Below are 17883 nucleotides of genomic sequence, written 5' to 3'. Positions count from 1 at the left end.
AATGCTCTTTGGGCTTTGTTCTCCAAGTTACACTGGAACAAAGGGCAATGTGTAGGCTTAAAGGAAACCCTAAGATTAAAGGCTTTTGTTGTTGTTGTTAGGGGTTTTCTTTTCTGTCTTCCTCTTAAAGGCGTATGTATCCACAAATTTCGTGATATACTCCCGTATCCCACTGCAAATATCAGATACTGGTGCTGGTCTTTGGCTTCACACCTGAGAGACCACAGTTTATACCGTTGATTGGGTTGTTGTCTTGAAACTTGTTTCTTGTTTCATGGTTTTTGTGGCTTCTTCTGTTGTTGTATTGGGAAATCTTTCTTGTGTAAGTAAATATTTATGTGCACTGAAGGCTGCAGGAAATGCTGTTTCTAAGAGCTTGATTTGATAAACCTTGAGGAATGCATCTGTGGTTCTCCATAGTGCCAAATCTGCTTGGCAAAACTATTGCAAGAGATAACATGCCACTAGAAGAGAACAAAATAGCTCCTCTGAGTGAAGCTCCACTAAATCTCTGGGTTTTGAGTTTAAATTAAAATTATTTACTTAAAGATGAAGTTATTTTTCTATTTATTTGTTTAAATGAAAAATACTGAAGTCCTATGTGATTTCCAAAGGTTCTTTTATCTGTAAAATCTGTAGTTACCTTTGTAGCCCCAGAATCCATGACTATGATAGATGCTTTATATTTTCTTTGAAACTTGTTTTAGTAAATAAATGCAATTCATATAGGAGAGAGATAAAGAAGTTAAGAAACTAGGAGGGTGATTACTTTTTATTTTGTTATTGTGGAGCTTTGCTACTTACAGAATTTGATAGGAATTATTAGGAACACAGTGGCTGTTAACACTAAAGAAAAAAGGAAAAATAATTTGGATATGGAACAAGAGAGTAGATTTTTCTTGAAAAGATTATACTGTTGTTTTAATGGCATTAATCTCTCCATTGATAATGATACTTTGTGTTCAAGTTGAGTAGCTTTTCACAGTAGCAGATGTTCTTTTCTTCACTGTCTCCCTGAAGCAAGATTTAGTCTTCACTGAATCACACTTTTCACAGGGAAAAAAGTGTTGTAAGAAACACTGTGTTTCTTCACGAACTCATGAACATTGTTTGGATGTAGCCTTTCTCAGCTTATATGCATTATCACTTGTGGGTAATAATTGAGTTTTGATTCACAGTTTTTTGTGTGGGACAGAGTTTAAGCATCCTTCTGAATTCTTGAGTCCTTGCAAGTGTAGAAATTCCAGAAAAAGCCTTTTTGCCTTAGAAGTGCAGATACATGTGACAGTGTTGATGAAAAAATGGTAAGAACTCCATTAATGCTGTGTCTTTAACAGAATTTTTAATAAATCTGTTGGATTTGGTGTTTTAAAAAAATTCTTTTTAAAGTTAAAAATAGAGGTCAAGCCTAAGCAAATGCTGGCTTTACTGGCTAAATGCTTGCCTCAAAATGTAATTCAACCCCATTTTATTGAACGGTTTTTACTTTCCTCCAGTTGGTCACAGGGAATGGAAGGGACTTGCCAGGTTTGCTGAACAATATGCAGTTGCTAATTTGATTGCCAAATTAAAGAAACAGAATGTAGTTTGAATTTGTATTAATTGAGGCTGTTTTTGCCTTTTTAGGGCAAATTTTAATTGCAGCTCTGGTCAACAATTAAAATTGCCTTGGTCACAACACTGTAAACAGGAAAGTGTGTATGTAGGTGGTAGTGTGATAGTGATAACGTATGCAACACTTAGTCTTTGTCTTCCTTGTTTCTTTGTGGTTTTGTGAGATTTTTTTTCTCTCCCGTACTGTTGTGCCTGTTCCTTGGAGACAATTTGTTTCAGTCATTGCCTGTATGCTGAGAAAAGGGACAAGAGGGAAATCAGGGTGGGGTAGAGCCTTAGACTAATAGTAGTTTCTATACCATGAGGAAAAAAACTCCAACCAACCAAAAAACAGTGTTGTGGCAAATCAGGGAGAAGGGAAAGCTTTAAGATGTTTTTGCAAATATAGAAATGTAAGCCACTTGTGACAAACATTAAATGTCAGGGTCACAGTTCTGTTCATGCTTTCAGTATTGCCTTGTGGACATTGAAAGAAATAAAAGTAAAAATGGTCTAGTTGTGGAGGCTTTACTGATGTACCTGTTCTCACAAAGGCACTTTTTTTTCCTGGTTAGTAGAAATCTTTGATTTAGCAATATTTCACTGGTATTATACAATACAGTATATTGTATATAACTAACAATATACACTGGTTTCCAGTAATCTGTTTTTTTTTTAAACTCTAAACAAAAGAATGGCAGAATCTGAAAAAAAAAAAAGTTATTACTTGGTAAGAATAAACAAAAGGCTGTTACGTATTGTAAGCACCCTCTATTCTAGCCAGTGTTGTCTGCTTGTTTTTCCCATGTTGACTGCAAGTACAGAAGATGTTAAAAATGGCAAGAGGGCAAGCTGAGTGTTATATTTCCTGTAGCATGTCAATTTAGTGTTCCTTACATCCCAGCTCATCACTGTGTGTGCTGCAGCCATGGCAGCAAACTCTGCCAGTTCTGAGCATGAGACTGTGGTGGGTGTTTTCCAGCTGCTCTGGATAGAGGCAGTGCCAGAAATGATGGAAATAGATGTGCTGGTTCTTGCTTTCTGATGGAATTTGTAACCTGCTGCCTTTAGTTGTGCTGAAATTCCCAGCAATTTGCCTGCTGAGCTGTGAAAGGTGATGGCAGTGGAGGAGCTACAGGGGAGGGGGCCTGCATGTTCCAGGAGGAGAGGAAGTGTTTAACATTATGGTTGCTAAATCTGATAAAACCTGCCAGAGCTTTATAAGTAAATGGATTCATCTCTTCATCTTGTATTCTTTCTTGGCTTTTGAGCTTTGGCTTATTTCCCTTGTAAGTTTATTTGCTGTTGATATGCAGTTCCATGTCTGGAATATCTTCTGTTTTGTTATTTTCCTTCTATTTCCTTTGTTTCTTTCACCTTTCTCCTTTACTCGTAGCTGTTATCCCTTAGTTTCTACAGGCCAGCAAAACACTTTCAAACATGTTTTTTAGAATGAGCTCATAGCATTATTTTTACTTGTAGACTTCTGTTGTTAAACACTTTTGAAATAATGTGCTTTGTAAGTATCACAAAGTGGATATCGAATTTAAGTCAAAAGTTGTAAAGTTCTGTGAAGAATCGTTTGTATGAGACTTGCAGGATACGAACGTAAGATTCTGTAAAAACTGGTTGCTTCCTTCCCTCAACCCACTGTTAAATACCAGACAGGTGTTCTGATCTGGAGAAAAACAAGGGGATACAGACATGTTCTCTAGCATCTAAGGAAGTGGTCTTCCAACGTTTTTGATTGCACAAACGATTAGCTAAAAAAAGGTGGTGACCGTTCACCCCCATAAAATATATGCTATTATTTATAAATTATATGCATGCTGCTGTATTAGTATAACAAAACAAATAAAAAAAAGGAATTAAAAGGAGTTAAAGACAAAATAAAACCTTTTCAATTTTTTTTTTTTTTAGTAATGATTCAAGAAGTATTTTCTTTCCATGTTCCAGAGGAATGTCTTCCTTGGGTGCTCATACCTCTCTTTGGATGCACTGGGAGACTCTTTGAGAATTATTTACATTCCTTATAGTTTTCTTAGCTTAGGAAGCTGCAGTTTTCAGAAGCTCAAATACTGTGTTTTGTACATTATTTACTCGTTATGGATATATATCTCTATGTATATTTAGAAGTATTTCTGTTCAGTGTAAGTGATGTACACAAGAAAAATTCTGTAATTGTTTGTGTTTCTTTATAATTGTAAGGGGTTTGCTACACCAGTGATTTCCCTTGCCAAATTGAAAAAAATACAATATTTAATATAATCATAAGTAAAATAAATGTTTAAATGAAGTATCCCAAAATGTTTTCTGGTTGAAATATAGTGGCTGTCTTAGCACACCATCTTGGTTGAAAGAAAACATATATTTGGTAATATTTCACATTTAAGTAACAAAAAAGCAGAAGGCTGTTACTTTTTTTAGATGTTCAATGCTAAACATGTTAGAGAATGTTAGAAATTATTTAATTGCAATAAAGCTTAGGCAAATTGCTTCAGGTAATTGTTTTTTGGTTTTTATAGGTGTCTCTAAATGTATTATCAGGGTTGAAGTTTTTTTCTGTTACTGTCCATTGGCAGAGAAGACTCTGGCAGTGGAAATCAGTCCTCTGATCTTTTTAACCTACTTGTCTAAATTCTCTGTGGATCCTTATTTTCAAGTATACATAAAGTGTTAACTATATTTGCTCGGGTGTGCTGTCAGTGGTGGGCAGTGGGTTTTTTTCCCTGATTTAACCTATAGGCAAAAAGAAATTGCTTATAGCATAAATGCCCTGACTGATGGAAGTGGATGCAAGCAGGGTATAATTCCTTGTAAAGCTGTTCTGACTGTAGGGTTTGTTTCCCACTCTGGACTTGTTGATTAATGTGGTATTAGAAATGCTCTCTTTTGGGCCGTTTCCTTGAGGAAAGGTACCTTAAGGTAGCGCATGAGGCAGACCTGTGCAGCTTGGTAGTGTGCAGCAGGTTTGGTTTGTTTGCTGATGGGTGATATTTCCAGAAGTGATGTAAATGGTATCTTATTTGATGAAAATTAAAAAAAAAACAACCAACAAACCTATTATTATTTCAAGAAAAACATTAGATAACTTTAAGACATGTAGCTAGGGAGAGAAGTACTGGAATAATGAAATGGACTCTTGATAACTGTATGTTTCATGTATCTGAGTTTGAATTCAGAGTAATGTAACTCTAACTCCAGCGGACTTTCTACTGGGTGTCATAAAATGACAGATTTCTGATTTTTAAAATGTCAAAACCATAAATCATTAGTTTGCTAAGATTGCACTAGCAAGCTATTAAAGAACATGGCAGTATTTACTGTAGATAAATGCAAATTTAAAAAGGTTCTCTGTATCGTGGTTTAAATGATTTATTTGCTTTCAATGCACATATGAATCTGATGTGATTTAAAGATTTAGGATATTTCATTTCCTGTATGGAGCTACAAATTTGCATGTTATTAAATGATCTCTCATAGTCATACCTTGTATGTCTTAAACAGGATCAGAGGTTAAGGCAAACTGAAAAAAAAATAATTAAAACAAAAGGTGAATTTAAAGCTGTTAATACAGGTACTGGGAAGATGGGAATTACAGCTCGATTTAGGTATTTTCTGTGGTAACATCTACTGAAACATATAATACAGGTCAAAAAAGGGAAACTGCCATGTGTTGTAAATACACCTTTAGCCACTGTTTGGAGAGTTTATAAGATACTGATTTGCAGTTTTTGGTATGTACTTAAAAGATATTTAATGGCTCTTTTCAAAGTAGATTAAACACAAAAGAAAATAGAGCTGTTCCCCAGCCCCCATATGTAAAAACATTGTGTAGAGATAATTCTTCCTTGCATTACTCTGTTTTCACTGGGCCTTCAACTGCATGCTAGAAACTGATCTAATGTTAATGAACTAATATGACATAAAAATGCTTGCAAGTAGAGTGAAAATACTGGATTATTAGCTAGGGTAAATAAGGAATCATTGATTACAGCATAATTGTATTTTAAAGTTGTTTTTCCCTCCCCACCTCATTCTATTGGGAAGAAGCCCATACACCATGTATGTACCTACATGGGCAAGAAATTGAAATTGTTAGATAGAAGAAATGTAGATTTCCCCTCTCCCCCCAGTTTGTTTCTGTAGGATAGAATTTAACTTTGCTAATCATTTCACTTAAAGCATTTTTTGTTTTTTCTAGTTTTTCTAGTGCATTATGGTTGATACAGTAGCAATATAATGAAGAAAAAAGTTAATATCCAGGCTTTTTCTGCCCCTTTCTTGCCCTCCGTATTAGCCTCTCTGGGCCCAAGCCCTGTTTGATTGACTTGACATTAATGCTAACGTCACTATTTGATGTACTTATCCAAACTATCAACAGGCTTTCCTGCTTAATCTTCTCAGATTTTAATGTTCTCCACCCTAGGTGGTGTGTTAGAGATGGAAGAGAATGCATGGAAGTTAGTATGTCTGAATTACTCTCTTTCCCAATGTTTTTCTTCTTCTGTTCTGTAGAAGCCTTTCCAAATCATAGCCATCTTTTTATCACGTCATGAATGTGTATCATGGTGCTGCATTTTCCTGTTTATTGTGTACCCTTGGAATCTGACCAGCTTGGAATCATCCATGTTCCTACGAGTCTCTTACCCCAAAGAGATTTTAATTCTTATGCTTCCCATATTTTTGGCATTTATTTTTGATAATCAAGAAATTTCAATCATCTTAATTCAATGAGTTTCTGAATATGTGAAATATATTTCTGAGTATGTGAAAGGGGATGGAGTCAGGGAGGTGGTTTATTTCTTTGGTGGAAAATAAGAATAAACGTAGGCAAACACTATTATAAATGTACAGCTTTGCAGGTTCTTATTAAGCATGGACTTAAAAAAAATTCACTGAGATTGAACCAGCCTGTTTGAATGTTTGGTTTTTTTTTTTTCTTCATGGGATAGGTGTTCATACTCCTTGTTTTGGACATAATAAAGAAACAATTCTGATATTACAAAGTCATCATCCTGAGGAAAAGGGAGGTCACAGTTTGGTTAATAGTCCTTCGTTCTGGCTTTGGGGAACAAAGCAATTACTTGATGTGTCACTTATCTAGAACCAGAAGGATGAGGAAATGATAGAAGTGAAGACATTTTTGGAGGTTTGAGATAAAAATGTGAAGATCCAGCCCTGTGGTTCTCCCAAGTATAGCAAATTTGGCTTTTCCAGGAGAAATGCTGATTTTGGACTTGGTTTCTTCTTTTTGTGTTATAGGTCATGGAAATATTTTTTCTTGGGTTGTCTTGCAAGCTTTCTAAATATTTTATATCTGTTAGTGGGAGAAATAATTTAAATTAGTTAATAAATAACCTAGATCACGTTCTTTCAGGAAAGTGGTGCTTGACTGTTTATTCTATTCTGAGCTATTTTCTGCATGCAGTAGTTTGGTAGATGTTCACCCAAACAGTGAACCATTTATTTCATATCTCACATCACTTCACTGCAAAGAAAAGTTAAGTGTGTTTAAATTGTCTTTGGTTTTATTTAGAAGTGTTGTAGTGCTGTTTTATACTAAAAATTAGCACTACTATGTTGACTTCTCATTCGTTTAATTTTCTAAGGGGGGGAAAATACACTCTTTGCATGTATATTCAAAAATTTCTGTATTCTCCCAGTTCTCAATCAGCTAAATGTAGAACCATTTTACTGAGAAGCTTGAGCTATTGGTTTAGTTTATATATATTTTTGAAAGTGGATATAACTGGCAAAATCTGAAATTTGTGAGGATGTATTTGAATGCTGCCCTTTAAAACCATTCCTGTAAGCTTGTACTTAATTTTACATGCTGAAGAAAGAAAACGTTATGCCACCCTGTGGGTTGCTATAAAGATTGTTTATGCAGCTCAGCATAGTACTTAAAATACGTTGAATTGGAGAATTTTGAAAAATGTACTGTGCGACACAGGAGACCAAATCATGCTAAAGTGCAAGGAAAGACTATACATCAGTTCAAAGGCTACATTATTCAAAAAAATACAACCATAAAAAAGGTAATAAGATTACATTCTCACACTTCATGGCTAGTAAGGTGCATTAAGCTGCTCAGATATTCATAACTTACTGTGACATTTGGGAAGATTACATTTTGCTGTGCACAGCCATTACTGCAGCTCAGATAATAACTAGCCAATGCATGGACCTGGATTATGATCCCTGTCATTGGAAACAAATTTGTGTTTTGAAGGTTGATCACTTTCAAATCACCATTAGAAAGGGTTAATATGACATAGTGTGGGGGGTCTGTGTGCGCCTGTGTGTATCTAATGGGTGTGCATACATATTGTACATCACCTGCACCCTGCCTTGGGTATTCTGCTTTCCCTGACAATTTTTTTTTGTCCTCATTTCCCTCACAGGAAGTGTTAAAATGGTAATTATTTTTTACCATAGCATATTATTCCTAGAACATGCCTGCTGAAATGCTTATGTTTGCAGATGAGGTTGGAAACCTAATTCGACAGCTTCCTGGATGGGTGGGTTCTGATAATAGTATATGTAGCCAAAAATGAAAGATTGGTGTTGTAGACTATAGGGTGAAGGTAAGGTCACCTCTAGTAGCTGTATATGGTTTTGGTGTGATAATTGATGGTTGGCTGATAGTTAAAACCAAATGCATAAAGAGTTGAATTTCTTATTAAGAATTATCAGGTGGTTTGTGGCCAGAATTTTTAACATTCAGCTGTTCTGTCTCTACATAGAATACAGTATTTTCTTTGTTTCTTATCTTGATTTTAAGAAGAGCAGCTGCTTGAGGAATATTCAGTTTTGTAGAGGATAAATTCAGTGTGAAATGAAGTGTAACACTGATTATGTATTTTATATTTTCAAATACTTTAAGATTTATTTTCTTTTTTAAAGCAGGAGTGTGTATTTTTCTTTGCATTTGTTTTAAGATAATTGTGTTAATTTGTTCTGCGTAGCATACCCTGCAGAGCTTTCTTGAGTTAGGCCTCTGCTCTGTCTTTTGGAAGGGGAAAAGTAAGGCTTGGAGGGTGGTAATGATTTGATAGATTTGTTTGAGTTGACAGCATGAGTTGATATAGAGAAGCTGGGAATATAACTCAAGTAATCCCATTCAGTTCTTGCTGTTTTCCAAGATATTATGGTAGCATCTGATAGTAAATTGCATAATTATTTTTCATGACCCAGAGAGGAGAAAATGGAAAAGTGTAAATTACTGTTTAGAAATCGTTGCCATGAGACATTGTCTCTTCTGTCATAAAAGCAGTAAGTTTCTCTGCTTCCTGTAGTGTTTGGCATTACTGATTTATTCCCAGAAGTCCAAAGATTGCTTCTTCAAAGTGACAAGGTTGAGACACTTGAGGAAAATGTATGGTAATTTCAGAGGTTAATGAAGAGCATGTATTCTGTTCCGTGTTAAGTTGTTCTTTGGATCCTGACTAGATGAGAAAAGCTGTTGGAGCGAATATGGAAGCAAGTTAGTGTATGGATTTTGGGCAATTTCAACATGGTGTGACTTTAGCAGGTGATGTTACTGAAGCTGTTAATGGTCAAAGCCTGTGGAAGGAACACCACCGTGTAGGACTGAAATAATGCCACAAACTTGCAGAAGTGAGAACGAGCTACAATATTTCTGCTCATGAGTCCCTTTTGATAATTTGAGTCAGTGCTATCTGATTTCCTGTTTGTATGCTGGCATATAATGGGTATTTTGGTAAGCATGGTATGTTTTTAAGGTTAATACAGCTCTAAAGTTGAAAGGAACTTTAAAGAGTGGATGGAGGGAGTTGGTATAAGGAAGTTAACTTACTATAATGCATTTTGCCATCAGCTAGAATTTTTTTTTTTTATTAAGTATTCAAATGAGAGTGGAGGAGGTTATTTCCTTCCCCCCCTCTACCTCCTCCATACAGGCTTATGTGGCTAGTTACTCAGTGTATGTTCAAACAAAACTTGCCTAGGAGACCTGAAATATTACAGGGTTGAAGTCTCATAGCCACATCACAGCCAAAGGCTTGGAACAGTGCTGCTGTTCCACATTCCAGCAAAGAGAGCAAGCCTTTACTTCCTTTGAGTACCTGGGACTGCTAATGAACCCAGGAGTTAATTCTTAACCTGCTTTAGTCACTGTCTCGGGAATGTCTCATAAATGTTCATAAGTGGCAATGTTTCTGATGTGCATCAGCTCCTTTTGGCTAAAATTGCCCTCTTAATGGAGATTTGTTTAGAAAATGTGAAAGCAAGCTTTTAGGGTCACTCCAAGGCATTTAAGATATCTTGATTGCTTTGTTGGGCTCATCTGTTTTAGAACACTCATTTGGTGTCTTCACTTTTCAGCTCAGCTTGGGACACCTTCATCTTAAACTACCCAAATGTTTTTCTACAGCCATTGTCACTACAGTGTCACTACAGTGATAGTAGGTGACACCTTATGAGCACCTTTATTACTCAACAGAACTTAAAGCAGAAGAAAAATAAGATGGTACATTGATGTTGGCCTCATGATTATATTTGTTTCCCTTACACCTTTGACAGTTTTCTTCTCACTTTATGAGAATTTTAGATATATACAATAATACACTTTAAGAATGACTAACTTTAGGCATGGAGTAATACTTTGATGCTGTTGCCTTAAGCTTTTTTTTTTTTTTTTTTGTAAATATTTTTCTTTAAAAGCTTGTTGGGGGCCAGTTTGACTTGGAAATGAACTTTATCATCCAAGAAGGAGAGGGCATCACCTCCATGGTGGACTTACTGGATAAGTGTGATATCACCTGCCAGGCTGAGGTTTGGAGCATGTTTACAGCAATACTGAAGAAAAGCATACGGAATCTCCAGGTCTGCACAGAAGTGGGGCTTGTGGAACAAGTGCTCAGGAGGATTGATAGAGCTGAAAACATGATTGCAGGTACAGCCTCCCACACTGTGGAACTCAAACTGTGCTTTTACACAAAATCTCATGGACACAGTTATTAATTAGATGATAAAAATATGACGCTGTCTTTTATTAAGCACTTACACTGTTGTTCTTTTTGCTTTTCAGATCTCTTAGTGGACATGCTGGGTGTGTTGGCTAGCTATAACCTGACAGTTCGAGAGCTGAAGTTATTCTTCAGCAAGCTGCAAGGAGAAAAAGGGAGATGGGTAAAGGAAAACACAAAACAGAAACAATTTTTATTGTGTCGCTTTTATTTTTCCTAATTTTCACTAGTTAAGACTGTTCCATGAACTTCATGATAAACAAATTTTGAATACACCAAAAAATATAGGAAACTTTCTCATATTATATAAAGAATCTTTTTACCAGAAAGCAATTAAAATAAAGGGAGTAGAATGGTGGTGAAGTTAAATTCCTTCCTGAACCTGTGGACTATATTAGTCTTTTAAAACACCTGGGAATAATAAGGTCATTCTTAAGTATTTTATGCGCATGATTTTAATTTTTGATTCCAGATATGTGAAATTGAAGGAAAAAAGCTTAATTTTTTAAAAAATTACTAGACAGAAAGAAATAAAAAATGCCTACATAGGCAGTGCTGTTTGCTCCCGTTTTCACATTGCTGTGCTTTACCTGAAGATTAAAAAAAAAAATGATCCAGTTAGGGAAGTGAGAATTTCAGCAGAAATTGAACTGTAGGAACTAAGTCCCAATGAAAAATTGTACAATTTATCTCTTGTTTCTGCGTGGAATAGAAAGGGACCTTTTTACAGCTGAGAGGCCACCTTCCCAAAAGTAAAAATGTATATGTTGTAGAGGCCACCTGATAAAGTTTTCTTCAACACACAGTTGTTGTTGTTTCACTGGATTTGGGAACAATCATTTTACCTGCTTTGAATTTTAATTCAGCTCCTGTTATTTCTAGATACTATGACTCGTGTAGGGAAAAGGTAGCATTGTCTCTCTTGACTTCAAATAATTAAAAAAAAAAAAAAGTGTACAATATAAAAGCAAACATGCACACATAATACTGCAGATTTTAAAAGGCCCTTTGAAATAAATAGCTTTGGAGATCTTAACCTGCTTAAATAAAAATACTCTAAACTTTATAGATGGTTTAAACTTAATAATTGAACATACAGAGTATATTTAACTGTAGGGGAATTAAAGTTGTCTCTGTAACATTAACTTTTTCATTTCCTGTCTCCCCGCTATTTGCATTTAATTTCCTTCCCTTATTAAAGACCAAATAGGGGAAAGCAGGAGAAAAATGCCACAGTTGGATTGCCAAGGAGTTATGGAACTCCATAAATCTTAAAATCAGCAGAACTGTAAAGATAACAAGAATTTTGCTGCAAAACAATTTACCTGATCAAATTCTATAGCACTGCAGACATCTAAGCAGCTCTCAGCATTTCCTCCTCAGTTTTAACTCAGATTCTTGAAGCACTACTTAGCTGACTGCACCTTTGGTACATTTGAAATACTTGTAATGGATCATGCAATGCTCCAGCATCATTTATAGTTTTCAGAGGGTAGCTGTTAACAACAGGGTGAAAAAGGACACTTTCAGGAAAATATCAGGATTATAAAATTGTAATTTAAAAACAAATCTGCCAGAAAGATGCAGTGTGGTGAAAGACAACACACAAAATTGTCCTGTCACTATGATTAGTATTTGCTATTCCTCTGTTGTTGTGAGCTCATATACTTGATTTGGAGTTTGTAGTTGAAGACTATTACAATAAAATCATCAGGATATGGGTGGTGGTGAAGTTCTAAGTATTCACACTGAGCACTCAGTTTAGGTGCTCCAAATTGCCCTTGGGACTTGAAGCGTTCTCCATGGACATACGTGAAAGTATAAACCAAATCAGTTTAATCTAATATATGACTGTAGTCCTGATGAAAATAATCCTTCTGCTAATCTTCCCTCTCCCTTTGGCTAGGTATTCCCCATCTCCCCTCTGCTGGCACAGCTTTCACTCAGCCAGAACAGCTGTAATTAAAAATTGGTTTTCATTTGTTTTCCCTAAGTTAGTTTTCATCTGGACCAGTTAATTTTCTTTAGCTTACTGCAAAATCACACAGCGAGCTGATGGGAATGAACAGACGGAGGGAGGAATCAGCATTCAGTTAGTTTAGTTTGCCAGCTCTGGCCTTCAAGTCCTTAGTGAAGTTACCTAATTAACAGTAATTCAGTGCACCTACTGCATATTGTGTGAAGGTATTCATGACTGCTATTATTGTTTGACTGAAAGTGCTCAGTGTCTTAGCAGGGTGTTATTCAACCATGTGTAAAGTTTTAAAAGGTGTTAGAATTTGCTTTTTATGTCTATAGTCTTTCCTTTCTTAGAGGTTTGTTTTATTTATTTACAAATGTAGTAATTCTCTTTGTCAGCCACCACATGCTGGGAAGTTACTGTCTGTGTTAAAACACATGCCTCAGAAGTATGGACCTGATGCCTTCTTCAACTTTCCAGGAAAAAGTGCTGCAGTATGTAGATACTTTTAATTTCCTGTTTGTTTGTTCATTGTTCCATTAAGGCCCTTGGTTATTTTCATTCGTGGTGTTCTTTGTCTCATCTGTCATTGTTACAAAGTTTTAACCAATTTTTTTTTCTCCGCCTGACACTTAAACTAGTGCCTGAATAAATCATGTTTTTATAATAGATGTGCAATATCACTACAGAAGGACAAATACTATTACATAAAGAATGGATACAAATGAGGCTGCTTTTTTGTATTTTGTTGCTTTTTTTCAGACTGGTTCAGTTAAATCTTGTTGCAAGCAGAAAATACCTGCTTTTCAGTCTAGATGCTTATGAGAAATCTTTGAGAAAGCATTGATCCTAGACATTTATAAGCTGAATAATACTGAAAAGGATTACATTTAGCAATGATTAGTCTTTTTGTAATTGTTCTTGTGACTAATTTTTAAGTTTTGTGGTGTTCACTTGAAAAAGACTTTGAAACTAAATAGGTAGTTGGAAAACCCTGTGCAGAATCTTCTGATAGAATTTAAGTACATCAAGACTTTTGCTTCTACAATTGTAGAATGAAAAATTATGTTCAAAATTTCATGCTTAATTCAGAATACAAATTGAATAAGATAAATCAGATGACTCTTTCCAGTTTTCTTCACATAAACCCATTAGCTTTCTGCCTTGGTGGCTTGAGATTGAATTTCACCAACCTGATGACATAATGAATTATTTTTTTGAATGACAACTTGAGACTGAAAAATCCAGACCGCTAGAAAAGTGCTCTTGCAGTTTTATCACATGCAACAGAACTTGGCAATAGACAGGAATGTTTGTGTTCATTTTAGTTATTCATGGTTTTCTGTTTAACTTCTGGTTTGTATTTAACTTCTGTTAATTATGATGAATGCTTGAACTATATTTTATATTGGCCTCAGTAACCTTTATATAGGTATTTTTATATATATTTAAATTAGAAGTTTAAGAAATTAAGTATTTGCTATAATTATTCAGTGTTCCATTGTGAGTTAAGTCAAGTGATAATGCTACCAATTCCCAAGAGCTGGGTGCAAAGACTTGGGGACTGGTTAGTTAGCTAGTGTACAGAAGGACTTATAACATTTTGTGTGGACAGGAGTAGCTGAATGGAGCATGATAACGTAATAGCAAGTCTGGAGACACTTGAGTTCTTTGATGTTTTTTTATTCATTGGTGTTGATCATCTGGCAGCATCTTTGATCAGAGGTTATGGCAATCTTAATTGAAGTTTGTATTGTGAATCTGGGCTGCAATCCACCAGCAGAAAGTTAATAGTAATGTTAAAAAAAACCCAAACAAATGAAAACCTCAAAAAAATAAACCCCAGCTGTTTGAAACAAAGGGTTCCACCACATGCTTTGTAACTCAAGGGCTTTGCACTAAAAACACAATATTTGATATGAAGATTTTGCCTGGTGGAGATTGTATTGTGTTTCTTTTGAGGAAGTTTGTAATTCTGTGTTTTTCTTACTGGAAGCCTACATAGATATGAATTTCAGGAGAAAAAATAATTTATGAAGTGAAATGTGGTTAGCTTTCCCTACGTGATCAGTTATTTTCCTGAAAACCAACACTGAAAATGCAACAGATTATTCTGTCAGGTTACCCTAAAAACCAAGCCAATCTGAATTTGCATTTTGAGAAGTTGTTACTCCATAAGGCCTTCACTAAAGCATTTAAATTTTGAAGCATAGATTAGTATTAATAATCTCTTTTGAGATATAAAGGTCAGTTTTAAAATATTTAGGTTAATTAAATATTGTAACAATCGAGTATAAAGAGAACAGTACTTAGGCCAGATTTTTTTTTTTGCTTTAGTATAGAGGAGCTGTATACATTTGTAGTGTGGCTCTGTTTATCAGCATTTATTTGTAGAGTGTATCTTAAGCTTCACGCTTCTACTGTTGTGTTGATCTTTCTACATGAATAACTTCTTCCTTTCTTCAGGCTATTGCCTTACCTCCTATAGCCAAGTGGCCATACCAGAATGGATTTACTTTCCACACTTGGCTAAGAATGGATCCTGTAAATAATATTAATGTGGATAAGGATAAGCCTTATTTATATTGGTAAGTATTAAGTAAAGCTGATATTGCTGAAGCTCAGTTTCTATTAATTGTTCAGTGATTTCTGCATCCATCCATGTATGTGCTGATTTTGTTCTGATTTGTCAGTTTTCGAACAAACAAAGGACTTGGTTATTCTGCTCACTTTGTTGGAGGCTGCTTGATTGTAACGTCCATAAAATCAAAGGGAAAAGGTTTCCAGCACTGTGTAAAATTTGATTTCAAGCCACAAAAGGTGAGTAAAAATAATAAAATCTTTCAAACACTTTTCATGAATCTAAAATTGTAGCCTGTGAGTCTGTGTTGTAGCTGTTGCTTAGTCTCATCTTTCTGTAGAAAAACAGTTACACTGGAATGAGCAAAACAAATTTGTGTTCTGAATTCTTATTTCTTTTTAATTTTACAACTAAAACATGAGTTGATTTTACTACTGCTGTTCAAGGCTGGCTTGCCTTGTTGTGTGATGTTGAATGTTCCCTTTTTCACATAGATGTCCTGCTAATGTTTCTGGAACAACTGGTGTAAACATCTTGTGGGAGAACAGACCTCCTCAGGAATTCCTTATCAGTAATCCCTTGCTGTAAATATGGATTCTGTTTGTGATAATTTGACATGCACAGCCTTTGAGAGGCTTTAGTCTGGAGCCATCCTTACTCTTTGGAATGGCATTTGTAGTAGTCCATCATGCTAAGAGTAACCCAGTTCAGAAGTTTACAAAATAATTTAAGTATAAATTTGATTCAGCAATGTCATAAAGGTTTTCAGGGTTATATGCCATAAATACCTTTTAAGCTCATGTGTGGAAAAAATGTTGTACTATCCTTTGACATAGCAATGCAAGAAAACTCACCAGTGACTAAATCTTTCCTACTTAAAATATTTATTTCAGTCTTAATTTAATTCACATAGAGTTGATTTTGTTCTTCCAAGCTCCACTTGAATACTTAAGCTGTTCCCAAGTGTTTATGGAGTTATATCAATTGTTTTTTTATTGTTTAGTGGTACATGGTGACTATAGTGCACATCTATAACCGCTGGAAGAACAGCGAACTCCGGTGTTATGTGAACGGGGAGCTGGCATCTTATGGGGAAATAACGTGGTTTGTCAACACCAGTGATGTGAGTAATCCCTGCACACTAATGTCTATAGCTGATCATCTTGATGCATTGCATAGATATTCTTTGCCATTTTATTCATAAACCTCCCCCATTTTATGCATTTTTAAAAAATGTTGAAATAAAAATGGTAACATTTTGGTAGGGGAATAAATTGTGGTTTTGTGCATCTCAGAACTTAATATTTGTTTCTGCTGAGGCCCTCAAGTACGTGTTTATGTAAAAATATTCCCTGATGAAATGCCTATTTTTTGCATGATTTGCTTGTGTAGCATGGATTAAACCCTGTTACTGGGTTCTGTTTTCTGTTTTCAGACATTTGACAAATGTTTCCTGGGCTCTTCAGAAACAGCAGATGCCAATCGAGTGTTTTGTGGGCAGATGACATCTGTTTACCTTTTTAGTGAGGCTCTCAATGCTGCTCAGATCTTTGCCATTTATCAGCTTGGCCTGGGATATAAGGTACCTTAGAATTGACTTTCCTAAGTTTAATTATGCTAAGGTTTTTTATGGTAGGTGTTAAGAGTCTTGTGACACCTCTGTGTCCTAAAAAAATTGTCTTACAGTGTAATATTTTTATTAAACTCAGTTCTTCTATATGTTTCTTCTATAAGCCTAAGTAGGGCCTTACAAGCTACAAGTGAGCATTAGTTCAGTCTTGATTTCTTATAAAGCAAAAAGAATTGTTCTGTTTGCTTCTCAGAATTTCCATGTTGGTGGTTGGGAGAGGGAGAACACAACTGTTATCTCTGATGGGGTTCACTTTTTCACTGCGGCTGAAAACTTTAGATCAGTTATAATGTATTTGTTTTAGGAACGTGGCTTTATAGTTGCTTGTGCTAGTGGGGTTTTTTTAATGCGTGAAGTCGGTGCTGAGGATTAGTTTTGTTGCAATGATTTATTATTTGTTTTGTCATAGCCTGAGGGGCACTAATTGAAGGCTGTTATTCCCCAGCAGCTGTACAAACATAAGCTAAGAAAGATGGTTCCTTTTCTGTCTGCTCCTCAATTATTAGTTCCTTCTGAGTGAACATTGCTGACAGTCCTGCTGTTTCCAGGCTGATGTGGTTCTTTTACATTACCCACTATCCTGGCAATGACACTCTTCAGGAGCCAAAAAAATTCTGCCATTGTAATGCTGTAAAATTGACTTTGAATCTTATGAGTCTGTGGTATTTATGTGAACCTTTTTTTATTAAATACTGCTTGATTAAAGAAGCAATATTTTAATCACTTTTTGCAATAATTGTTCTGATCTGTATTGTCAGGGCACTTAGTCTAATTTTTTTCTCCTTTCCTTCCTAAAACCCTGCTCCCCAATCCAGGGAACGTTCAAGTTCAAGGCAGAAAGTGATCTCTTCCTCGATGAACATCACAAATTGTTGCTATATGATGGCAAACTCTCCAGTGCTATTGCTTTTATGTACAATCCAAGGGCTACAGATGCACAGCTGTGTCTAGAGTCATCCCCTAAGGATAACCCTTCTATTTTTGTTCATTCACCACATGCCCTCATGCTGCAGGTAAATCAACATTTTCATAGATTTTGAGGGTAAAAATGATTTCTGTTTGAAAACCTAAAATCCAGTTTTATAGGGATTTTGATATGGAATTACATATAGCTTGGGGTGTTTTG

The 17883-nt window shown here is 35.5% G+C and overlaps 1 protein-coding gene across 5 annotated transcripts in view; it reads left to right on the top strand.

The window, feature by feature from the left end:
- LRBA (LPS responsive beige-like anchor protein) overlaps positions 1–17883 on the top strand; it is a 367479-nt gene that overhangs the window by 27247 nt on the left and 322349 nt on the right. For all 5 annotated transcript variants that reach the window (XM_086889595.1, XM_086889593.1, XM_086889594.1 and 2 more), the window contains exons 3-10: positions 10282–10513; positions 10649–10749; positions 12945–13040; positions 15013–15134; positions 15240–15366; positions 16131–16250; positions 16563–16709; positions 17573–17770. In XM_086889595.1, coding sequence (XP_086745721.1) covers positions 10282–10513; positions 10649–10749; positions 12945–13040; positions 15013–15134; positions 15240–15366; positions 16131–16250; positions 16563–16709; positions 17573–17770 — 1143 coding nt within the window. The remainder of the gene's footprint in view (positions 1–10281; positions 10514–10648; positions 10750–12944; positions 13041–15012; positions 15135–15239; positions 15367–16130; positions 16251–16562; positions 16710–17572; positions 17771–17883) is intronic.

Source organism: Cyanistes caeruleus, chromosome 5 (genome assembly GCF_971803275.1).
Source record: "Cyanistes caeruleus chromosome 5, bCyaCae1.hap1.1, whole genome shotgun sequence".
Taxonomy (NCBI): domain Eukaryota; kingdom Metazoa; phylum Chordata; class Aves; order Passeriformes; family Paridae; genus Cyanistes; species Cyanistes caeruleus.
The sequence above is the reverse complement of the archived record's forward strand: the minus strand, read 5'-3'. Positions and strand labels throughout refer to the sequence as shown.